We start from the raw sequence: 26,127 nt of genomic DNA on the forward strand, positions 1-26,127 counted from the left end.
AGGCTTTGGACTATAAAGTTTATATGAAATAATCGCGCTCTATCCTCTTTTAAATACTACTGTATGTCACAATGATATGTCAAGTGCATATGAGAGGTGGTAATTAGTGACAAAGATGTAATGGGATGGCACTCTGTTCTATTGTACTTTAATATTTATGATTTAGTAACTTTCTCATAAAAAGGATAATGAATCACCATTTTCTGCATAAATAACAAAGGCACCTTTGAGAGAGAATAGGAATTTATAAATGTGCATTTGGCAGTGAATCCCATCCAGGTTGACACACATACGTGTGGCTGTGTTATATGGAAATGAAGACAAACTACTTGACTAATCATTTTGTTTTACAGCCCTCAGAATGGTTTGCCGTCAAGGGGTCCAACTTTGAAGAATAAAAAGATTTTTTTAAAATCCCCCAAACCATACATTTGACTTTAATTTTTTGCTAATGTAATACAGTTCTGCTACAGTATAGCAGCAGTTATAATAATCTTAAACAAATTCATATTAGTATTTCACTATCAAAAGCGACAATGAACAAAATTATACATAAATTTAAGTTTTTTAAAAATTCCCCTTTCTTTGGGAACAAATAAAACCTAATTCACATTATCAATCTGATTCTAATCTTCTGAAGTGACCTGGAAAACAACTGTTAAATAAGCATCCCTTGTATTAAATTGAAGGCTGTAAGATATAACCTTCAAAATGGGTATTAGCCAACATACATTTACACTAATCTTTTCTCTTCATACTAAATGCATTCATATTTAACATAGGTGTATTTGAATTAAGCAATGCTTGTTTACCATTTTCAATGTATGGAGAGAAGGTGCAGAACTTGAAAAAGTCAGTCTAGACAATTATCTAGCCCTGTCTACAGTGCTGGGAGTCCAGTCAACACTCCATTCCCATCAGTCGCAAGGAGCATTTCAACAACAGACACTGCAGTGTGGGAACAGTGATGAGAGTGGTCCCAACACCATGGGAAGCAGGAAGCCAGGGGAAGGATGGAGAGCTCATTACTCCAAGGTACCCTACAAGAAATATTGGATTATGTGCATTTGTATTATTATTTAAGGTGATGTAGAAAAGAGCAGAAAGGATGGGAGGAGGAAGTGAAATGGGAAGGAAGGGCAGAGAGAATGGCGGTCAAGATGAAAGACAAAGAGGAGAGGAGGCAAACGAAAAGGGTGGGGGGAGAGAGGAGAAGCAAGATGGGAAAAATCCATATTACAAGAAAAGCTTATGGCCAAGATTTTCCAAAGTGCCCAGTAGTTTTGGGTACTCAGTTTTAGGTATATCTGATATCTTGTGAGGTCTGTTTTTAAGGAGGCCAGTGCTCTGCAATTTTTGAAGATAGTCCTGTTGGAAGTGTCTCAAATGGGGCACCCAAAAACTACAAGTATCCAAAAATCACAGGTCAATTTTGAAAATTGTGTCCAAAGTCACAAACAGGAGGCAGTAGTTCTCACTGCTTGAATCTGCTCTACGTGGGACAGAAGTACCAGAAGTAATAAGAACGCACTAATTCAAATGAAGTAAGCTAGAAAAAAAATGAAGAATGGAAATATGACACAAAGAGCAAGAAGAGATTTCTTTTAGCATTTAAATGCTTTTAGATTGTGTGTAGGTTTAAGATTTTCGAGGTGTTGAACCTCAGATGAAGTGAAGCTCAAATCTTTCAGTAAATCCAACTTTCCCCTCTGATTTCTCCTGTAATTTGCAAATCCCATACAATGCAATTCCAGTTATAGCTTCCTACCAGATGTTTGTAGCTGGACCTCATTAGGGCCTCAGCAGCCAGACTACAATAACCACCTCTCTTGGATATCTGTTTAAAATATCCCAGGAGGGAGAGTAAGAGTCACTTGACTTCTAAACACCAGCTACACAACTTGGAGCAAATGGACAAGTATTCCATGTAACATTTTATTTTTTATTTAAGAATGATTGATACTAAGACTTTGATCCTACAAGTCCTTGCATGATGTACAACAGGAAGCACACGCCTCTTTCAAGTGAGGGCTGCAGTATGCACAGTACCCTACTCCGAACAGAAGTCAGCCTCAAATTCCTGTTTCCATGCTCGGAAGAGTGCACAAGAGAAAATGGATTTGCCTGAGGGAACTTAGCATGCAGAGGAGGTGCTTAGCTATGTGTTCTCTCCTTAGCCCACACTCTAGATAGGCAAAAAGCACTTGCTGGCTGTGCAGCACCATCCTCATTATTGCAATACAGAGTTCCCCTGTGTGCTCCCTGTCCTGTTCCTCACTTTTTTTACCCTGCTCTGATATGCCCAAAACACCAAACCTGTCCTTACAGGATCAGGCCTGTGTCTTATATTCTAGCTGACTTTTAGCAACAGAAAGAGTTTGTATTCATGCATTTATTGGCCAGGTATAATGTAGCAGGGGACAGTATAGGCACTGCTACATTGGTAAAAAAAAAAAAAATACTGTAATGTTGTTTCTCTAACGATTCTTGCAGATCTGTCTGGAGGCAGAGAAGAAACCCAGTAGAATTACTGATGCTGAATTCCAGGGATGCTTCAGAGTGAAATTTGTTGTATAGTATGAGTGGCAATTAATTCATTTTGGACTATTTTCCACTAAGTTCACAACTTTATTATAGCAGCTATAATATGACCTAGTTAGGAGATTTTTGATGCACAACCTGATAAGAAATAATTTTGGGTTGATAAATCAGAGTGGATTAAAATCATGAAGCCAGAACTAAAGTGACTAATTGAAGTTGTTGCTAAATCTACAAGTAATTGGGAGTTGTATAAGCGTTGCAGAAGAAGTCCAATATTACTAGAGTAAATGTTTATCAAAACTCTGAAGCTACTACATAAACAATAAGAACCATAAGCACAACATAGCTCCTCTATCCAAACAATGCAAAGCCATGTAGCCATGTAAGGAGATATAATGAAAGTAACACAAGGTTACGTATATATTTGTCCTCACATAATACCTGAATCTACAGTATAAACTAAAATCCATGAAGACCTGTCTCCAAAAAGTCTAACAGTTGAAGTCAGAGATGTTAAAGTCCCCCTAGTCACTTAGTCCAGCCTCCTCCCAATTAAAAGATATACACAACCTTTTTTTGTATAGCTGCTGTGGAGATGGCAATCAAATTATAATATGATCACTTCCTGATATATCAGCTATTTGGATAGAAATATTTATATCAGCTATGGATTCAGATTCTAAGGCCTGGTCTACCCTGCAAAGTTAGGTCAATGTAAGCTGCCTCAGACTGACCTAGTTGTGTATGTGTCTACACTTAAATTTGTCTCCTACCCAGGTAAACTCCCTGTTGTGGTGACATAGTAACACCATCTCCCTGAGCGGCGTTAAGCCAGGGTTGAGGTACTGAGGTTGATGCACCACACGTGTAGACACTGTGTTACTTTTGTCAACTCTAACAGTCCTCCAGCAGCTGTTCCACAATACCAGACACTAACCATTCTGGTCACCATTGTGAACTCCACTGCCCAAGGTCATGGGAGATCAATGAGATCCTGCAAGCCAGTGCTGTATCAGACCGTGAGCAAAGGGCCTGGAGGGTGAACACTGCACACAGCCTGAATGAGGAAAAAGCAGACAGGAGAAAGGCCCAGGCATGGGCGGCGGGTGTCAGAGGCCGGGGGAGTCTGCATCTCCCCAAGCCAGGTGTAGCCTGCCCACACTCTGCCCCCAGCCCTCCTGCTTCCATTCAGCATGGCTCCAGTCTCCTGGAGTAGCCCCAGCTCGGGCTGTGCCACCCACCCTCCCAGTGCTCCGAGGCTGGGGCTGCGCTGCCCGCTCTGGGGTTGGGAGCACGAGCACTAGCGTGTGTGCCGCTTGGGGCCAGCAGCTGCGGTGGGGGGCTCTGGCAGGGGGCACGGGGCCTTGGGTGGAAGGGGCAGGGCTGGGGGCTAGCCTCCCCCAGCCAGTGGTTCATGGGCCCAGGAGGCCCAGTAGGAAAAGGAGAGGGAGATACACCAGGAGATAATGGAGCTTCCCTAGCAGCACACACAGATGCTGCAGACTCTTGTGGACCTACAGGTTCAACAATCACAGTGTTGCCTCCCTTTGCAATGCATGCAGAACTCCACTGCAGCACCTCCCTTCCCCCTCTACCCCAAAATTCCATGTGGCATCAGGGGCTACATCCCTACCTCTACCACTGCACTCCAGGGGACATTAAGGACAACTACAGCTTCATATACAGCAACGGTGGCTTTCACAGGTTAGCATGTAGGTAAGATGGACATGAATTTTCTTTCACTTGGTTAAGTTCTGTTCCATATAATTTATTAAGTTTTTAATGTATTTCCTTTTAAATTGAACAGATTTTTCTTCGCACTGGTTTTGTTAATGAAAAAATTCTATTATTTGCAAAATAATTCATCTTTATTAGCTCACAACATATGCTGCAGAGTGCCTAGAAGTTCTGATAGCACCCGCTTACTTGTTACTGTACAGTGTAAAACAACTCATAGGATCAGTGACATGGTGTAATAATCATAGATATACAGCAAGCACCACAGAATGAATAGGTGCACTGAGTGTTATATTCATAGGTGTGAACCAACACCACACAATTCCGAAAAGGCCCAAAACAGGAAAGCCAGGTTGAACACAGTACACCACAATGCATTACTGTGGTTCACTGTTAAAGTGCTCTTCCAAAGCTTCCCTGACTCATATAGCTCCATGTTGAGCTCTTCTAATAGCCCTTGTGTCTGTCTGTTCACGTTCAGCAGAGAGCCATTCCACCTCTGCCCTCTACCCCGGGGTGGCAGCTTTTCCCCCTCTGCTTCACTGGTTTGATGCAGAACATAGCAGGCAGTTGTAACCACTGGGACTTTTTTTCCCGTTGAGATCCAATCTTGTGAGCAAACACTGCCAGCAACCCTTCACTCTACCCAAAGCACATTCAACTGCTGAGCCGGTAGTTGAATCTTTCCTTGGTGCTGTCGAGGTGGCTGGTGTACGGCTTCATGAGCCAGGGGAGCAAGGGTCATTTCAACATCACCAGTGATAATCTGCCACTTGGGAAAGGAAGTCCCAGCTTGTAGCTGTCTGAACAATCCTGTGTTCTCAGAGATGAGTGTCATGCACCTTCCCTGACCGGCCAGCACTGATGTCGGTGAAGTGGCCCTGGTGCTCGACCAATGCTTGCATAACCATGGAAAAGTAGCCCTTTTTGTTGATGTATTCTGTGGCAATGTGATCTGGTGCCAAAATAGGGATATGGATGCTGTCTATTGCTCCACAGAAGTTTGGGAACCCCATTGCTGCAAAGCCATCCACTATGTCCTGCACACCAGAGTCACAGTCCTGCATAGCAGGAAATGATTAATAGTCCTGCATACTTGCATGACAAAGGTCGTCACAATGGATTTTCCAACTCCAAAATGATTTCCCACTGGATGGCATCAATATGGCATTGAACGTTTCCAAAGTACTATTGCCACTTACTTCTCCACTGTCAAGGCAGCTCTCCTCCTAGTGTCCCTGTACTGGAGGGCTGGGGTGAGCTCAGCATACAGATCCAGGAATTTGGCCTACACATCCGAAAGTTCTGCAGCCACCACTCATCATCCCAAGCCTCCATTACGATGTGATTCCTACCAGTCAGTGCTTGTTTCTTGGGCCCAGAAGTGGCGCTCCACCATCTGTAGCTGCTCCATGAATACCACTAACAACCTTGAACTGGCTCTTGCTATGGCCCACAGCTATCTGTCCTTCAAGAAATAGTCCGGTTCCCCACAAATCAGTGGGTTCTTCTTACGGCTCTGCAAGTACCAGAGGATCGTGCGTCCTGTGCTTGCAACGCTTATGACAATAGTGCAGAGCTGTGTAGACTCCTTGCTTCTGTCAGAGATGGCGGACAGTGAGGAGGGCTGTGCTGTTTTGTGAGATTTTTAAATATGGCATGAAAATTATGGGATGTAGATGACATTATGGGATGGAGACAGTTGCATACTGGGAAGTTGACCCCTTGCGCCCAGTCGCCCTGATGACTTGTTTCTGCCCCACCATGCATTGCCAAAACTTCCCAAAGTGCATTGGATGGTGGCGGGTTGCACACTGGGATCCCTACCCACGGTGCACCACACTGTGCATCAACACAAGCACTCCTACTGAGTACGTACAGCACCACTGCAAAGAGCCAAGCATGCATGGAAGCGATATACTAACTGCATCAGATTTATGCCAATGTAACTTGCACTGGTGAAAGTTTGTAGTGCAGACATGGGCCTTAACCATGCCTCTTTTCTCTCGAGCACTGATCTGACATTGATCAGCATCTTTACCATCCAAAAAACCCAAATATTCTGCATTAAGCACATTTTTGATACACAAAAAACAATTCCGTCTTTGGATGTGTGTGTGAATTTAATGGAATATATGAGCAGGATTAAGAGAATAAAATTAACCTGTCTTTATAGCATCTAACAATATAGCACAGGGAGGGAAACTCTCCCAAAAAACTCACCTTATCACTTAGTGTTGGATCATTCAATGAGTAGAGTTTGTTTGTAATATCTTTACCGATAAGATACCTAAATATTTCATAAAGGAATGGTTCAGATTCCAGAAAGTAAGTCAGTCGTTCCCTGGACCAGCACAGAAACTTACAGTTGTCATCTGCAGTAATGGTGACCTAAGAAAACATATGTACAGAATTAACACTGCTTTATTGTTTGAAAAACAGGTCACACCAGATTTTAATTTGGGGATGCAGCAAAAATAACTAGTTCAATCATGACTCAACCCGTGTATATCCCATAAGATACATACCACCTACAAGTTTAAAGGCACCCAAGATGCTTCGTATTGTATTTTTTAAATTTCCATTATTTATAAATGCAGTAAATGTTTTCAACTGAGATTTTTTTCCCATTTTTCATTTGTTTAATGGACTGGCAGAAGTGTATGTCATGAGAATCCTTCCCTCACCAAACCGAGTTGTCTCCATAAATACAGTTAATATCAGCATTTGTAATCTAGAGATATATTTAGGAATAAAATATAAGGAACACACCTTTTTATTCCATTGAAATTCATTGGACATAAAACAATCAAATTAAATCCAGTGACCTTAATGCAATTCCCATCTAATTACATGAGAGCTAAATTTGTTCTAGGAAGATTTTTGGAAGGATAGTGTGGAAAAATCTCTCTTTACTCATATGAATAGTCCCACTGATGTTCAAAGACTACTTACGTAAGTAAAATTACTCATAGTTACTACGTGTTGGCACAGCTGGTATATAAAAAGATATTATGAGTGATATTTTAATGTTTTGAAATCTCATACAAATTGTTACAGCTTGATTTGCCCTGTCATCAGCTACAACAGAATTCATGACCTTTTCATGAAGGCAAGTCTTCAATACTTGTGCTAAACAATCAAATCAATTAGTCATCAGTAGTACTGCTATGGAAGTTGCAGAGAGGTTTACATCCCTTTTCAGGAAAACAGTTATAGACTTATAAACACTTGAGCAGGTCTCGCATTCTAGCCAGAAGAGGGCAGTGGCACACAAAAACCACTATATCACAGTTCAGTACTTCTGTAGCCATATTTAAATCACTTATTTTACAAAAACAAGTAAACAATTAAAAGTAGGAATCATATAGCTACTTCTTTTCTAAGTTACTTGTAGATTTTTTTTCTCCTTAAAATAAATTAAAGAGGTATAAGTCTCAGAAGGTGAGGGAACGCTGCCACATACTATATACAGGTTTTAAGTGATACATTTTAGTCTCCATTTTTTTGTAATAGTTCTTAAAAGTACAGGTTTGGGAAGAGTATTTGTTCATCAGCACAGCCAGCGGATGGAGCACAAAAGGTTCTATAGATAATTTAAATATAAGTTCTACATGAACATTCCTGATGAGATTTTTTTATTTAAGGTCAGAGTATTGAGATTAAAAACAAAACAAAAACCTAGTAAGTGAAGGACATACCATACTAGATTATAATAATTTTAAGGTAGGTGAAATTTGATGTTAAACTATTTCCCTTCAATAGCATGAATCAATGTTTGATCATCTTCTAAAGGAGAGATTGCATGACAAGGACTGCAAGTGTACAGGATTCCTTTAGTGAATATATCTTCACAACCATCTCTCCTTGGCCCTATGCCGAGTTCTTGACTGGAACATATTACCTCAATCACTGACTTAGATGCCATACCAACCCTGCCTCCCTTCCTGGCATGAGGAGAGTCACAGTCCAGTAACTATTACACAATCATAGTTAGGAATAATAACATGTTAAGGAACTAGCAAAACATCTGGTACTGATTTCAGTATTTTGGGTAGAAAACCGTCCCTCCTTAATATTTGTTATCTGCTGCACACCAATGTATAATACTTTCAGCCATCTGTTCATCTTCCAGAGCTTCTAAAGCAACATAAGCTAAACTGAGAAAAAAGCCACTCGTATTCTGCATAAGAGGGTCTGCATGGGGAGTTATACCAGTAAAACTATAGTGGTACAATTATACTGGTATAGTAATTCTGGGAAATTTCCCCATGTAGCCAGGACCCTTAGAAACCATGATCACTGCACACAGCATGCAGATAGAAAGACACGGAATTTCTGAGACAACAGCATTGTTCTACAACATGGCAAAAAAGGCTTGATCCAACTCCTACTGAAGTTAATGAGTGTCTTTCTATTGACTGTAATGGGAATCAGAGCAAGCAATAGGATCAAGTCCTAAGAAATGTTATAGCTACACCGTTTTCCTTTAGAGGGCAAGGCCATCAACTGTCAGTCACGTTAATCTCTGTTGGCATTACTCTGGATTCACACCAATGTCATGAGATCAGATTGTAAACTCTTTGGGGGAGTGACAGTCTTTGTGTTCTGCATTTGTACAGTGCCTAGTACAATGAGCTCCTGGTCCATGACTAGGGCTCCTAGATGATACAATAATACAAATAATAGTGTCACTCTAGGTTATTGTATCAGATCGGCTAAACCTAAAATGAGAACCCCTAAGATCACTCCCTGTCTCCAGTGTGGTACTCTATGGCATGTTATACTAGATGTCAACGCCTGCAGCCCTCACTTATGTGATGCTCAGGGGTGAAAGTAATATAAAAGACATACCGGTACGAGGGCCTCTGCCAGCCAGCCCTTCCACGCTGCCTGTCCCATGCCGCTTGGGGCTCTAGCAGCGATTTAAAGGGCCCGGGGCTCCGGCCGCTGCTGCGGTAGTGGTGGCGGCAGCCAGGAGCCCTGGGCATTTTTAAATTGCCGGGCCCTGGCACAGCTACCCCTTTTGCGCCCCACACCCCCGTCGGTGGCCCTGGGGAGGGGGCAAAAGGGGCAGCGACGTTAAAGTGCTGTCGGCTGTGTACGGGCTGATACCAGTGGCCACTTCTTACTGGTACGCTGTACCAGCCCACTTTCACCTCTGGTTATGCTCCTGTAGAAGTCACTGGGAGTTTTGTCTGAATATAGACTAAGTTTTGCTCTTAATCATAAGGACGATTTTTGTGTGCATGTGTTCAAAAAGGAGGTCTGCTCCTTAAAGACAACATCACGTATAATAAATTAGATTTACATTTTTGGGAACACAAAAAGGAAATAAATGCATAAAGTGACTCAAATACAAGTAATTACTGCTGAATGACAACTGTAATATATGCACACATTAGCTTTTTTTCATTGAACACATTTAAAGGGACACCAACTTCATACTTGTAATCATTTTCTTTTTTAAAGCAGATACAGCCAATGCCTAAAATTACTGTAACTAAAAGAGTTTAAAGGGGGAAAAATATTTTTTCAGATTGTTTTCTTTGTGCATTTGACAATATGTTGCATATAGCCAGTTTCATAATTTCCCAGTAGAGTCAGTTAAGCCCAGATCCTGCAAATACCCACCCACAGGGACTACTCAGGTGCTTAAAGTGAAGTATGTGCATGTTTGCAGGATCACAGCCTTAATTGTGAACGTGACACATACAGCAATAGTAGAAAGGAGAAAAATTAAAAATATAAAAAAGTGTGATTGTAAACCAGGGGAACCAGCGGCAGCTGTAGTACCTGAAATTCACTTTTTAAAAAAACTTGCTAGATTTCAGTTCAATGGCATCTTTTTTACCTATACATGTCACTCAACATTTTGTTGACAATTCCAAACCTCCTTCTAATTTATATGTCCTGCACAGGGAGTACAGATCCTATTAAATAGAATTAAAGTATATGAACCGTAGGGGGAAAAATAGCATAGAACAAGCCAATACTAAGGTTTGTCAGTGAAAAAACTAATACCATTTTGAAATGAACTACTAGTCAGGAGTATCTTTTAAATGGCCCAACATTAAATATAAAAAAAAACCTAGCAAAACTGTGTAAGTCAATAAATTCACTGTTCATTAAGTTCATATCCAGTGACAGCCAAATAGACACATACCTGGAATTTCTCACCCCGGTTCATCTGAGTTGATCGAAATTCAGGAGAATCTATAAAGGCACAGGGGTAAATATTATGCAGAAAATGCCCTCGATAGGAGACCTTCATTCTGATGATAAAAATATTTGTTAGAACAACATATAAAAACCATAAGGTAGAATAACAATCTAAATTTGAATATGATTATTGACAATGATAATACAGAACTCCGAGAGGTCACTGCATCCATATCTCAGGGAGTTTTCACCAAGCATCTGACCTAGTTGTCAGCCAAATAAACTAAGTTTTGTCAAAACTCTCACTGATTCTAAAGGGAGCAGTATCACACCTTAAAACAGGCGACATGGTTTGAAATAATAAGGAGCTGTGTGAATAATGGATTTTTTTTTGTTTTGATACCAATTCCAAAACAAAAACAAACAAACAAACAGCACTGTTGCAGGTCAAACAGAAAATTTTTTGGACATTTTTGGTGAATATTTTGTCTCAGTTTCAACCATTTTAAAAAGCTTTTTTTTTTTTTTTCATCAAAATTAAAGAGAAGCAATTGTCCAAAGAGAAATTTCAAAATGAAGTTGTTTTGAAATGAAAAATTGAAACGCTGTTGAGAAAAATGTCAAAATGAAAAGGTTTGGGTTTTTTATTTATTTACTTATTAGGGTTTATTTCCACTCCAACAATTCAGCAAAGCCTACACAAATTCACTAAACAGTCTAGTGTTGTCGAATCTGCATATTTCACTGAAAAAGAGTTTTGGCCAAAAAAATTGCCCAGGTCTACCCAGAAGGTAGCACCCAGTACGCAGAATACTACATCTATCAGATGTCCTCTGAATACCTTGGGTTTGATCCACCCGCAAAGTGACATAGGGTGGATCAAACCCTAGGGAAAGAGGATAGATGGTGGTACCACAACTTACAAGGGAATATCAGATTTAAACTCCAGCTAGAACTTATGAAGTTATGAATCGGCGCATCTCCAATCAGTTCCTGGCCAATGGGAGCTGCAGGGGTGGCGCTTGTGGGTGGAGGCAGCATGCAAAGCTCCCTAGCCGCATCTCCGCCTAGCAGCAACAGGGACAGGTCGCCACTTGCAGGGAGCCACCCGAGGTGAGCGTCCCCCCTGGATCTGGTACCCCAAAACCCCTCCCGTGCCCCAATCCTCAGCCCCCCTGCACTCTGAACTCCTCGTGGCCATTTCTCCCCATGTCACCGTTTCCAGGGAGCCACGCAGAGCCAGGTAGGAAGCTTGCCGGCCCCATGCCAACCGGACTATAAACCTGACTTTCTATGAAGATTAGAAATGTCGGTTTATAGAGCTTTCCAGTTGGTACAGGGCTTAACACAGATTTGACTGTATATTGTGAACAATTATTTTTAAAATGACCTTCCTTTGAATTTGTTTTTCATTCCACCATCATGCAATACACAAGACTTTCCCAAACTTTATGCAGCACATACTTTCCCTTTAGCAGGATACTTAGTCGATCATCAACTGATGTTTTGTCCTCTGCAGCATATGCTTGACCTGTTTTTAAAGTCTGAATGTTGCAGAATTGTCCAGTTAATCTCTTGAACAGTTCTGGAGGTACATGGAGTGGTTCAAACATTCTCTTGTACAGACTACTGAACTCCTTCTCTATCTTGATCTGGAATGCAACAACAGTCATGATAAAGGAGAATGGGTCAATGAAGAAACAGAAGTGCAAGATTATTTTTCAGTTCCACAGGTTCCTATAAAAGTTCACCATTTGCCAAAATGGTTGTAGCTGAGATACTTCAGGTTTTGTCTACATATAGGGCAGGAAAGAACTGGCATCTGTCCACAAATGTTGACTCTTAGATGGTGACCACAGCACTTGTTTATGCAGAGCTAAAATTGGGTCAAGATGGTATGCTGGCACTTTAAGCATCTTTTCCATACCAGTAGAATTTGAACTGATTTAAATAGTCACTCTGGATTTACACTGCCGTAAGAACAAATAGAGTTTGGCCCAGAAAGGCATCTGGAACATCAGGACCCCAGTGTCTTTCACTATGCATCCCTGCCTCAGGACAGAATGAGGGAGCACCTTTGATTCTTCATATTCATGGCTTGTATACAGAGGAAGAGCAGGCCTGCAAGCCCTGAAAACAGAGCCAGCATGCAGAAACCCACCATAAGCACATGTCATGAGTGAGGAAGAAGCCACTGCCAGATGAACATCCCACTCTTGGGAGCCCACCCAAACTTCAGCTGCAGGGAAGCGGGAAAGGAAGCTGGCTGAAATCCTAAGCCTGAAAGTATTTCCTGAACGAAGGCAACTGGGAAGGAGATAGCAGCTAGTGCTTTGGGTCCTTGTCTACCACAAAACACAGGAAAGCTTGAGCAGAGGTCTGCTTGGTGGTGGAACAGGACACACAGATGAAGGGTATGGACATCAGAGAATAAAAAAGGAAGTACATATATTCAGAATGGAAAATAAAGAAAAACTGATAAACAAAATTATAGGTAGGGCTGGTAGCACCGCCTATTATTAATGTTGCCCAACACTTCCCATTATAAGACCCCAATTTCAGTCACTTATAACTTAAACCACTTTGGCTGAAATTTCCCATGCCAGGTGTCTGCCTCCAGCTCAATTGTTGTGGAAAATTTCATCCAAAACAAGTCAGTCATTTCCAAGAATGAGACTAAGGAAAATAAAATTATTTTTCAATGTTAAAAATATTCTAGTGACCTTTTCATTTGAAAGGTCTTTATGCTTTGGAATAGGGACTTCAAATTTGACAGGGAGGTGGCCTTTGTGTCAGGGATGTGCTTTTTGCCATCACTGTGAAAATCCGTCCAAATTTGGCCAAGTTATATTTCTGAAAGTCACATTTGCACATGTTCAGTTGAAATTTTCTATAGCTTAACAGCAAAAAGTCTTGAAAGATTCTATCCTCACTGAGCATGCTCGAGGCCTGTCACAGCTCCTCGTGCTGACCAGATAACACATGTGCCAGCCCTACAGAGCAATGGAGCATGTTCCAGTCCAGGGGCAAAGCTAGGCTAGGCTTTTAGCTATGGCTGCTCCTGGCTAGGGTTTGTCCAGGCACTGGCACTGAGAACAGGGAAGTGGTCTCTCCTGTGCTCTCAGTGACCCCCGCCCCCTACTCTGTTGGCACCCAGGCAACATAGTGGAAGGAATAGTCTGATTCTAATGCAGAGGGGACAAGAGCCAGACATAGGGCATTGTGAGTGAGGGCCAGGGAGTGGATTGGGACATGGAGCCTGAGGGTGGAGACTGGGACTGGCTGGGCAAGGAGCCTGAGAATCCATAGGGATGGGAAGGAATAAGGATGCTGGTGAGAAAGATCTGACAAGAAGTTAGGGTATATCTGGCTGGGCAAAGCAACCGGGACAAGGAGCCAGAGGAGGTGAGGACACTGAGAATGGATGAGAACCTTGGGGCAGGAGATTGGGATTGGGAGCATTGGCTCCTATGGAGGCATGGGGAACATGGGCAGGGGAGTACTGGAGAAACACAGAGACAGACTGTGGAGGACGAGAGAAAACTGGGACTGGATGGACGAGGAGACTAGGAGTGGGAAAAGGGGGAGCCTGGGGCTGGGATCAGAAGCCTCTCAGAAGTGGAGACTGGAACTGACTAGATGAGAATGAAACTGGGATACAGAGGACTGGGGCAGAGGATTCATGGAGGTGATGGGACAGAAGGGGTCAAGCTCGGGGGGGAATGAGCAGAAGTGACAGTGCCCACTGCAGCACACGTTCCTCCAGAGTCTGCAATGGAACCCATGATCCCTGTCCCTGAGTCTTACCATGTCTTTGCTGTCAGCAAATATCTTTGAAACCCACTGGCAAAGTGTCCTATCCCCCTCTACTGCTAGTCCACATAGAGGATAGTACTGCTATCAGTTATTTCTGTTAGCTCAAGCGACAGAGGTCTGTGTAGTGGATCTCAAAGTTCCAACCTGCTAATGATCCATGTGGGTATCAATATAATCCCACATGAAAGAACTTCCATTTTTCAGTTTGCTTTTTTAAATATCTAGAAAATACACACAAAAATTATGTTAAAACAACTTTATTAAGGATGCAAAGTCAGGCCCTGAAAAGTTAAGAAAGGCCAGAATTAACGTTGCCTGTGCACCTTTAATCTGGCCTCCTTGTGCATATGCATTATGATACAGCCTTTAAATTCCTGAAAGAGGGGTGTTGGAATGGAAACGCTCAGGAAGATTAACAATAAGGTTGTTAGCACTCAAGCTACAGTAACTATGTTTGTATGAGGTTTTCAATTCAATTTCAATTCCCCCGGCCCTGCTGCACATCGTAATTCTTAACAACTAAAAAGGGCCTACGCACAGGCAAAGCAAAGCTTCAATTTAAACATACATGGTAGGGAGAAGTGTGCTGGGGATCATAATAGATCATTAATCACAGAATCCCCTAAGGTTGCTAATATCTGCATATAGGTTCTGTGCAACTGTGAGGTTAGATATGTCGATTGTAATCAGTCTATCTTCTCCAGTCAGTCCCTCCTTTGTGTCAGCAATTCTAACTTAATGCTGTGTATCTCCCTGCATGAGCTCTTACCCATTCACAGACAGGGTCAAATTTTATTCCTAGATGTGTATGTGCAGCACCCGTGGACTGAGTTGGGAATTACACAAGCATTTGTGAGGGCAAAACTGACTAAAGGAAAACAAAACAAAGTTTAGAGCTTTCATGATCAAATATGTAAATGTCTCTAAGCAGAAAGCAGGCATAACTGAAGTGCTGCTTTTAAAATGAGTGATCAGGTGGGAGGTATTATTCTACTTTGCGAGCCCTCCCTCTTCAAGCAGTATTCACCCTAACCTAAGTTAAGCACTGTTGACTGCTTCTGCAGTCATCATTGTGGGCCATTTTCCAAATGAGCCATATGGGTAGGTATAAGTTTTGCTCTGTGATAGATGAAGTGTTCTGGAGTACTGCCAAAGCCTCAAGCCAGAGCGCTGCAGAGGCACTGATTAGAATCTTTTAGCTTCTGAATTAGGGTGAGGTTCTAAAAGGAACCATGTAGGGAAAGCCTCAATAAGCCAAAACCACAGAAGTCATATTTTGGTCAGGAAAGAACCCATTGTTTTTCCACAGACTACATTTAATGAAATTAATATTTACCTGAAAATATCTATCAATTATTCATCCTGCAATACAGCTTGATTTTTAATTGTTTTTCCATTCTTTCTAGATTATGAGAGGTGTGAGGCTGAGTAAATAAAAATGATTCTGGGTGATGGTCGATACTTGCAGCTAGAAAATCTCATTCAAAAATTATTTTTAACATCTTCTTTGCTACCTTCTGTGGTGATATTTAAAACAACCAATTTTCAAGTTCATAGTAAAAGCAAAGTTACATTCACAGCAACTACAATGAGTGGAGTAAGTAGCAGATGTTGCATTTACAAGAAGGGTTATTGCTCATAATGTATAATAAAGATGCCGCATATATTGTCTGGCATATGTTTTCTTGTTTCCATTTAATTTTACAGTTTTTAAAATTCACAATGGATGTGTTTATGTCACAAGGTATTTAGAGCTGAGCACTGACTACAACTGCAGTTATGGGTGCACAGAACTATTGAAAAATTGGACCCTCAGGATCCAATTCCTCATTGTGCCATTGCCTTTCTTCACTTGCTAAGTTAACACAAAGGGGCAGGTGTAAGTCATTTCTCTGGGGGAAATTACCCTTTCTACTGGGAGCTCCTTATGCTAGATGGAGAGTCAACTCTACCAGCTCTGTACCACTTCTTTGGCAGCTCTGAGAATAGGAGAAGCAGGACATTGAGCATGGGCCCGCCAAGTGTGGATCCCCCAGAGAGACCACTGCAGCAGGCGCACAACTTCGGTATCCCTGACCACTGCCTCCATCACACCAACCCCTGCAGCCCCTTTGACTCTATGCCAGTGCAGCAATTAATTTGCCCCATAATTAGCACATAAAAAAACAAATAAAGCCACAGAGGAGAAATATATATTTTATTCCAAATTCACTTCTGATTTAATTCTACTGCTTTTAACGGACTTGGACCAAGGATGACTCCATATATTCTATTCCCTCTTGCTTTTTTCCCCCCACTCCCCATCTCCTCCTTCCCTCCCCAACTTTTGCCATTACCATAAAGCAAACCCCAAACAATGCTGAGAAAACAAAATGAATAGATATTAAAAAGGTATTTGTAACATTTTCTATAGGCTCCTAGGTCACCGGAGCACTAGGTCTCATTGTTTTTTCAATATGACATTGCTGCTTTGGAAAGTTTAGCCCATTAGGTCGAGACAGCAAAGTCCACTTAAAATGCTGATGTGACCATGGGATCTCCCCACAAAGTGACAGCAAACATCATACCTGATTTTTAGGACTCTTCAAATTTGTTCTTAGGAGGTTGTACACTCAAGCCCTGTGTGCTCCCTGCCAAGAGCCTGCTCATGGGCTGCAGGTATCACAGGCATGGGGAGGTTGAGCCTCCCTGCGCTGCCTGGTGTGGCCCTACCCCAGCTCTGCCCCCAGTTCCCTGCCTGCTCTTCCAATGGGGCTCGGGCTGGAGCCGGGACTTGGGGCATCTAGGGCCATGCCGCCCGCCCAGTGCTGGAGCCAAGTGGAGCCACACCATCCGCCCAGTGCTGGGTGTGGAGGCAGCTGGGGCTGCGCTGCCCCCCTGGGACTGGGTGCCATGGTGGAGGTGCTCTGGAGTCATCTAGTGGGGGAAGGGGCAAAAGGTGTGGGACTTCAAACAGAAAAGGGGTTGAGGGCTAGGGTCCCACACTGGGCAGTTCATACACTGCCCCTGGTCCTGCTGAATTATGGGATATCTTCAGGTACAGATATTTTTATTGAATGAAATTATGAAAAATCACTACAGTATTCCTGGAGGTAGTGGTGTAGATATTGAGTTAAGCATGTTTTGTGCTGATCTTATATTTGACTATTTCAATTTGCTGCAAAGTTTTATAGTGGCAATGTATTATGGTCCTGGGGAAAGCTTTGGTAGAAGGGTAAGGATAGTTAGAGTTTTAGGCACCTGAAAAGGGAGATTTTTGGAATCCAGGAAGCAAGCAAGGCTTTCAGCAATAGGGGAGGAGGAAAGTGGAGTTTATTTAAGACAGGCCTGAATTTCCACTTCCCTGCCCCCTTTACAACCACCATTTACCACATTGCTCCTAAGCTCAATGTCCTTTAAGGTAAGAGTGCCTCTAAAACAGTGCTGAATGGCCTCAGCCCCTAGTGCTGTTAACCTTTAAATAAAATAGTAGGTAATCAGAATGGGTTCATTCAGCCCTAGAGTCAGAACAGATCCAAAACTTGGCCTAAACTCAGAACCAAATTTGGAGAACTGATCTAATTGGGCTAACATTATTATTCACTTTCATTTGTCTCTTCACTTCTGCTTCCAGCCCCATGCAAAACTAAGACGTATCACACTGCTACTCATGTAGTACTGGCCAGAAGCAGGACACGCTGGAACTCTTTCAGGTAAGAGTGGTTTCAGAGTAGCAGCTGTGTTAGTCTGTATCCTCAAAAAGAACAGGAGTACTTGTGGCACCTTAGAGACTAACAAATTTATTAGAGCATAAGCTTTCGTGGGCTACAACCCACTTATGCATCCGAAGAAGTGGGTTGTAGCCCATGAAAGCTTATGCTCTAATAAATTTGTTAGTCTCTAAGGTGCCACAAGTACTCCTGTACTTTTCTCAGGTAAGACTGTTCTTCTGAGATTCCTACTTCAGTTTAGTAGAGCATAAAGGGTAGGATAAGAATCCAAACTATTGGATATGTATTTGAGTACTAGAAAGCTCACCCAAAAACACCATTATGAAAAATGCTGGAAAGTGACCACCCCCCTCTCATTAGAAAGAGTGGAGTTCATCAGCGATGCAAGAATAAAGCTACTTTTAATTTAATAGTGTGATGGCTTTAGGAGAGAGAACTGGAGAGAAGAGACATGGTTTAGTTGAAGAGGTAGAGATGTATTGGAAGGCTCTTCCCAAAGACAAGAATTGCAGAGAAGCCTCTCATACCAATAGAGGGAGAGTGTGTGAAAGGCCACTGTTATGTTCTCAGACTGTTGTTTTCAAACCAAGAAGGAAAGTTCTGAAGAGATGGTCTGCACTTCAAGCAGTCATTCACATCAATGCACAGTGAGTGTAAAATAGTACCTGATTAGGTAACATTTCACTCCCACCATCTTCTGGGTAAAGGACTACAAAAGGTGTAAGGCAATGGAGGAGTAGGACTGGGATCTTCAAATGAAGAGAGAGTGGAGTTGTTTGAAGATACAGTCACATTATCACTTTGCTTTGTCTGGCACAGGAGGAGGGAGTATTCCAATCGTGATGGAAGTGTCTAAGCTGGTATTTACATGCATGAAACTACTTTTATGCTTCTGAGTTCAAATCCAAGATTAGGGTTGGAAGAGATTTTAGGAGGTCATCTAGTCCAACCCCCTACTCAAAGCAGGATCAACCCCAACTAAATCATCCCAGCCAGGGCTCTGTGAAGCCAGGCCTTAAAAACCTTGAAGAATGGGGATTCCACCACCTTCCTAGGTAACCCATTCCAGTGCTTCACCACTGTCCTAGTGAAATAGTTTTTCCTAATATCCAACCTAGACCTCCCCCACTGCAACTTGAGACCATTGCTCCTTGTTCTGTCATCTGCCACCACTGAGAACAGACTAGCTCCATCCTCTTTAGAACCCCCGTTCAGGTAGTTGAAGGCTGCTATAAAATCCCCCTCCCCCCCACACACACTCTTCTCTTCTGCAGACTAAATAAGCCCAGTTCCCTCAGCCTCTCCTCCTAAGTCATGTGCCCCAGGCCCCTAATCATTTTAGTTGCCCTCTAGTAGACTCTCTCCAATTTGTCCACATCCTTTCTGTAGTGGGGGCCCCAAAACGGGATGCAATACTCCAGGTGTGGCCTCACCAGTGCTAAATAGAGGGGAATAATCATCACTTCCCTCGATCAGCTGGCAATGCTCCTACTAATACAGCCCAATATGCCTTTAGCCTTCTTGTCAACAAGGGCACACTGTTGACTCATATCTAGCTTCTCATCCACTGTAATCCCCAGGTCCTTTTCTGCAGAACTGCTGCTTAACCAGTCAGTCCTCAGCCTGTAGCAGTGCATGGGATTCTTCCATCCTAAGTGCAGGATTCTGCACTTGTCCTTGTTGAACCTCATCAGATTTCTTTTGGCCCAATCCTCCCATTTGTCTAGGTCACTCTGGCTCCTATTCCTACCCTCCAGAATATCTACATCTCCCCCTAGCTTAGTGTCATCCGTGAACTTGCTGAGGGTGCAATCCATCCCATCATACAGATCATTAATGAAGATGTTGAAGAAAACTGGCCCCAGGACCAACCCCTGGGGCACTCCACTTGATATCAGCTGCCAACTAGACACTGAGCCATTGATCACTACCCATTGAACCTGACAATTTAGCCAGCTTTCATCTAATCCATACTTTTAAAAACTTGCTGGCAAGGATACTGTAGGAGACTGTATCAAAAGCTTTGCTAAAGTCAAGATATATCAGATCCACCACTTTCCCCATATCCACAGAGCCAGTTATCTCATCATAGAAGGCAATCAGGTTGGTCAGGCATAACTTGCCCTTGGTGAATCCATATTGACTGCTCCTGATCACCTCTCTCTCCAAGTGCTTCAAAATGGATTCCTCAAGGACCTACTCCATGATTTTTCCAGGGACTGAGGTGAGGTGGACTGGTCTGTAGTTCCCCAGATTCTCCTTTCCCCCCCCCTTTTTAAAGATGGGCACTATATTTGCCTTTTTCCAATCATCTGGGACCTCCCCCCACCACCAAATTTTCCAAGGATAATGGCCAATGGCTCTGCAATCACATCAGCCAATTTTGTCAGCACCCTCGGATGCATTAGATCTGGACCCAGGGACTTGTGCATGTCCAGCTTTTCTAAATAGTCCTTAACCTGTTTTCACCACTGAGGCTGCTCACCTCCTCCCCATACTGTGCTGCCCAGTACAGCAGTCTGGGAGCTTACCTTGTCTGTGAAGACTGAGGGGGAGGAGGGGGGGGAAAAAAAACAAAAAACAAACAAACAAACGACCACACCACACCATTCAGTACTTCAGCTTTTTCCACATCATCTGTCACTAGGTTGTCCCCCCACCCCCCATTCAGGAAGGGTCCCACACTTTCCTGGACCTTCTTGTTGCTAAGATACCTGTAGAAACTCTTCTCATTACCCTTCAGATCCCTTGCTATCTGCAACTCCAATTGTGCTTTGGCCTTTCTGATTACACCCCTGCATGCTCGAGCAATATTTTTATACTCCTCCCTACTCATCTGTCCAAATTTCCACTTCTTGTAAGCTTCCCTTTTGTGTTTAAGCTCACTGAAGATTTCTCAGTTAAGCCAACCTCAATAAGACTTCTTTAAAAATACAGCAAGCTTTCCTGGACTCCTTTCCCCCTCATATTAGCCTCCCAGGGGATCCTGCCCATCAGTTTCCTAAGGGAGTCAGTCTGCTTTTCTGAAGTCCAGGGTTTGTATTCTGCTGCTCTCCTTTCTTCCTTTTGTGAGGATCCTGAACTCAACCATCTCATGGTCACTGCTGCCCAGGTTGCCACCCAATTCTACTTCCCCTACCAATTCTTCCATGTTTGTGAGCAGCAGGTCAAGAGGAGCACAGCCCCTAGTTGGTTCCTCCAGCACTGGCACCAGGTATTGCTCTCCCAGCAGAAGTCAGGGTGATTGAAGTCCCCCATGAGAACCAGGGCCTGTGATCTGGAAACTTCTGTTAGTTGTCTGAAGAAAGCCTCATCTACCTCATCCTCCTGGTCTAGTGGTCTGTAGCAGACACCCACCACGATATCACCCTTGTTGCTCTCGCCTCTAAACTTAACCCAAAGACTCAACAGGCTTTTCTCCAGTTTCATACTGGAGCTCTGAGCAATCATACTGGAGCTCTGAGCAATCATACTGCTCTCTTACATACAGTGCAACTCCTCCACCTTTTCTTCCCCACCTGTCCTTCCTGAACAGTTTATACCCATCCATGACAGTGCTCCAAACATGTGCGTTACTCCACAAGTCTGTTATTCCAATCACATCATAGTTCCTTGACTGACCAGGTCTTCCAATTCTTCCTGTTCATTTCCCAGGCTTCTTGCATTCATGTACTGGCACCTAAAATAACTAGCTGATTGCCTGACTTTCTCAGTAGGGATCAGGAGGCCTCCCCTGTTGCACCCTCCTCCTTGTGTTTCCTCCCGGTATCCCACTTACCTCAGGGCTTAGGTCACCATCCCACAGCAAACCTCCTCATTAGATAAGCAAGCCTGCTTGCCAAGATGCTCTTCTCTCTTCCTAGCAATCCTTCTTCCTGGAACATCCCATGGTCGAAGAATCCAAAGCCCTCTCTCAGACACCACCTGTACAACCACACATTTACCTTCACAATTCGATAGTCCCTACCTGGGCCTTTTCCTTCAACAGGGAGGAAGGACGAGAACATGACTTGCGCCTCAAACTCCTTTATCCTTCTTCCCAGAGCCACATAGTCTGCAGTGACCCACTCAAGGTCATTCTTGGCAGTATCATTGGTGTCCACATGGAGAAGTAGGAAGGGGTAGCAGTCCGAGGGCTTGATCAGTCTCAGCAGACACTCAGTCACATCTTGAATTCTAGCTCCAGGCAAGCAGCACACAGAGTTTCCTGGTCTAGATGGATGACTCCATTCCCCCTTAGGAGAGAGCCCCCAACCACCCTCCCCCCCCAAAATCTCCTCTTGGGAGTGGTGGTTATGGAACCCCCATCCCTAGGACAATGCTTCCCATGCCTTCTGGTCGATGGGGTCTCCCTCTGATCCCTTCCCTCAGATAACTCTTCCAAACCATTCTCTGACATAGTACCTGTGCAGAAAGCCTGAAAATGGTTTCTACTTCTATCTGCAATGGGGGTACAGGAGTTCTCCTCTTTCTTCTGGAGATCACATGCTGCCAATTTTCTTCCCTGTTCTGTACTGCCCTCTCTGATTCTTCAGCATGTTGTGCCCACAGTACCAAATGCTGTCTTCTATCCAGAAAGTCAGCATTCTCTCTGATTCATCGCAGGGTTGATGCTTGGGTAGCTAGTCCTTTAACCTTCTCTTCCAATATGAAGACTAGTTTGCACTTCATACAGATGAAGTCGCTTCTATCCTCTGGGAGAAAACAAGCATGGCACATCCTGTGCAGGTCACAACAAGGGATCATTCACTATCCACATTGTTTTCCTTCTAAGAGACTCTTTAGATGTTGTATTTACTGCTCACAGAAGCCTGAAAGGCAAAAAACTCTGTGGAAACTCTCCCCAGGCGAACTTTCTCTGTTTGCCACTCATTTGGTTTGCAACTGGCTGCTTTTTTATAAGGCTTCTGGCTTGAAGCAGTTGCCCCAGCTCAAAGCCTTCCCTCCAATCAACCACTCAAGGCTCACCTGGAACAAAAGCACTCCCAACTCACACTTTTTAAACAACCACATGGTCAAACAGTCACTTATTAGTGATAAGTGGTCCTTATTCATTTATTAACACTTAACTGTAATACTCCCTTTGGCTCAAGAAACAGAGACAGCATCTTCCGTTACTGTGCGCTTATTTAGCTATTTTGATTAACTGCCTCTCCCCCTAGACCAAGGGTGGATACAGCATGGTCTGTATGAGAGAGACAGACTGACACCTAGCAACAGAGGTGAAATGAGCAATTTCATGGTCAGTATTTGCTTGTATGTATTTTACCACTAAGATAGCAAGTGCGAGTGGTCAAACACCAGAGATCGGTGCTATCAAAGGGATGTAGATAGACAGAAGAGTAGAAAGACAAGATGACAAAATCAAAACTGATGTTCTTGCTAATGTGTGAGAGGTGTCCCATTGGGGTGTGAAGAAAGCTGGACACTAATGCTTGTCACCGTTTAAAAATGCAACCTAAGACTAGGGCTCAATGGAGTTTTTTTATGTAGTGTTGCATCTCTCCTGAATACTCAATTCCATCCAAAGGACTAGCTGCTATTAAAAAAAAAAAAAAAAAAAAAAAAAAAAATCAAATACAGCCTGCTCTTAGAAGTCCTGGCTGCATTGCATTACTGCCATATGCAATTTGAAGATGAAAATTAAAAAAAACAACATCATTTTCCTTTCAGAAAGGCAGTTGTCAACTGTAACGCACTCAAGGGACAGTGCACATATGAATAGCCAGCTGCACTTTTCCCCAATCTGGGCATAACCAGCCAACTAGACCCAGAAGAGGAATTTAGCAAAATTATAGGATGGGCAGGAAGTTCCCCCCTCCCTCCCACCTGTTTAAAAATATTTTTTTAACACTTTCATTGACTGGTAGTTTATAAATTGAGTTTCAAACTCAAATATATTCTCTATTTGGACCTAAATAAACAATATCTATCATAGTGTTTTATACTACTGCCTATTACTGTAGTATTTGAGTGCCTTCCCTGCAAGATCAGTAGCAAAAGTGAAGTCCCTAATGGATGCCAGATTCTCTGGCACTTCTATACAGTCAAATTATTACTATGGCACAAAAAAACCCCTGTGTTAGCATTCCATTAAGTCTCAGATTTTAGTCACTCAGGTCAGAGTTAAAGTTTTTACTGCTATTTTAATCCTGGCCCTTTGCATACATCTGTTGCAAGAAGGTCTTTTGTTACTTTATCATAAAATACAGTGGTTCTGTGTTTTCAATACCAGGATCTACCACCCTCCCCTAATCTAATAGAAAGGTAAGATGGTCATGACATGTGTTAGTGACACCTCTGGGGCTTATGACATCCATGTTGGGAGACTATAAACATAATACATATGAAAATTATTTATGTAGGTGCTTAGATACAGTAATGGGTGTGGCATAACAGACAGAATATCTGAGTATAGGCAAAGGTGCAGTTTCATCATAGTATTGTATCCTGAAGATCATGTATAAACAGATCGATAAAGAAAGGTTTTCTAAAATAATAGTGCAAGCATCTCAGGCAGAACAGTAAGAAACAAATGTGCCTACTCCCTTTTTAAAATCTCTTCAATTTAAAGGCAATGGGCAATTTAGGCTCATCTTGGATAGGCCAAATGGCTCAATATACTGCATGCAACTAAATGGACAGTTAGCAGTAGAGCAATATATCTAGTTTTAAAATAGTGACTGATGATGCTTCTAGACAAAAGCTAGATAAAGCTTTACTTTGCCCTAAGTATATTCCTGTAATTTCTCTTAAGATAGATTTTGTACAATATAAAATCCAAAGTGAGCAAAAAAGAATTTTCCCTGTTTCTTTCTAAGCCTAAATGTTTCTGAAAAGAGGCAAGATGCTGCAGAATGGGAAGATATCAGGTGGCAGGATGGATAAAGGAATGGGGATTCCCAAGGATCCTGGCCTCCAATCTCAGTGACTGTGCTCAAGTCTGTTGATGGACTCCTGTTCTACAATACTCTGCAGACCCTTCCAGATTATTGGCTCACTCCCCTGGCTGTTCCCTTTGATTCTATGGAGGGGAGTCACAGGGTGCACCGCTAGAGTTTAGGCAGCTTTAACTTTGCTGATTTGACCTGCAAATTATCCCCATGCTCCAAACTGGTTAAAGGCAGGAATCATGTTACTGAATGGCTCTTCCGTCACCCTGCCCACTTTTTCCTGCTCATTCCTGGGCATCCCAGATATTTGACAGAGAAGGGAGTAGTATTTCACTTATCACTTTTCCCATCTGCAGGGTCTGATCAGGGTTTTCTTTATGGATTTCCTTCCCTCCGCAAGGCAGGACAGGGGGAGAGAGAGAGGACACATGGACCAAAAAGGTATTTTTGTATGAATGGACTGCAAGAAGAACGTTAAAGTTGTTTGTATATGGACACCTACATTTATTTCCATGTTTATAAAGAGCCAAAATGTACTCTCCACTTCCTCCGTACACAAGATACTTCTGGGTTTAAACTAAGCAAGAGAAGTTTTAGCCCCATAGAGGTCATGGCCTAATTTTCCAGGAATGATTAGTTATGGATGTCCACCTTGAGGTATGTGGACCTGATTTTCAGAAGTTTTGAGTACCTACCCTCTGAAAAATCTGGCCCCTCTGAAATGTTCCAGTTGTGCACCCAAAAAAAACCCACTAGTCACTTTTGAAATTGATGTCCTTTTCATTTAGATAAATAAATAAAAATGCCTGACCAAAAAAAAAAAAAAAAAAGTTTTAAAATGGAAGTACTATATCAGAGAGTGAGGCAAACAACAAACTATCAGGCTAAAATCATGCTAATGATAGCTGGTACCTGCTGGGGTTGATAACTGACCCACCCGGGGAAAGCTCCAATAGAATTCAATGGGAGGCTTGCCCAAGCACAGTCACAGGACTTTGTAGTGATTATACTCTTTACATACCGGTCTTCTCTTGTACAGTAGATATATAAAATGCAAGAAGTTGAGAACCAAGAACACCGAATTCCAGATCATTATATCCAAGGCACAACGGTACAGCATAGCCCAGATGATGAAAAGTACACATCCTGTCAAAAATAAAATAGGAAGTTAAATTATACAGATATATATTATATAAAAATAAAAACACACACACACTTCATTCTTTTGATATAGATAATACAGATCCCAATTTTAGATTACAGTGATT

The 26,127-nt window shown here is 42.6% G+C and overlaps 1 protein-coding gene across 5 annotated transcripts in view; it reads right to left on the reverse strand.

The window, feature by feature from the left end:
- Positions 1–26,127, reverse strand: part of BVES (blood vessel epicardial substance) — a 71,112-nt gene that overhangs the window by 9,998 nt on the left and 34,987 nt on the right. For all 5 annotated transcript variants that reach the window (XM_065588271.1, XM_005287704.5, XM_008164898.4 and 2 more), the window contains 4 exons: positions 25,881–26,005; positions 11,905–12,092; positions 10,445–10,553; positions 6,502–6,669 (listed from right to left, as the gene is read on the reverse strand). In XM_065588271.1, the coding sequence (XP_065444343.1) occupies positions 6,502–6,669; positions 10,445–10,553; positions 11,905–12,092; positions 25,881–26,005 (590 nt within the window). The remainder of the gene's footprint in view (positions 1–6,501; positions 6,670–10,444; positions 10,554–11,904; positions 12,093–25,880; positions 26,006–26,127) is intronic.

The sequence above is a fragment of the Chrysemys picta genome, chromosome 3, assembly GCF_011386835.1.
Source record: "Chrysemys picta bellii isolate R12L10 chromosome 3, ASM1138683v2, whole genome shotgun sequence".
NCBI lineage: Eukaryota > Metazoa > Chordata > Testudines > Emydidae > Chrysemys > Chrysemys picta.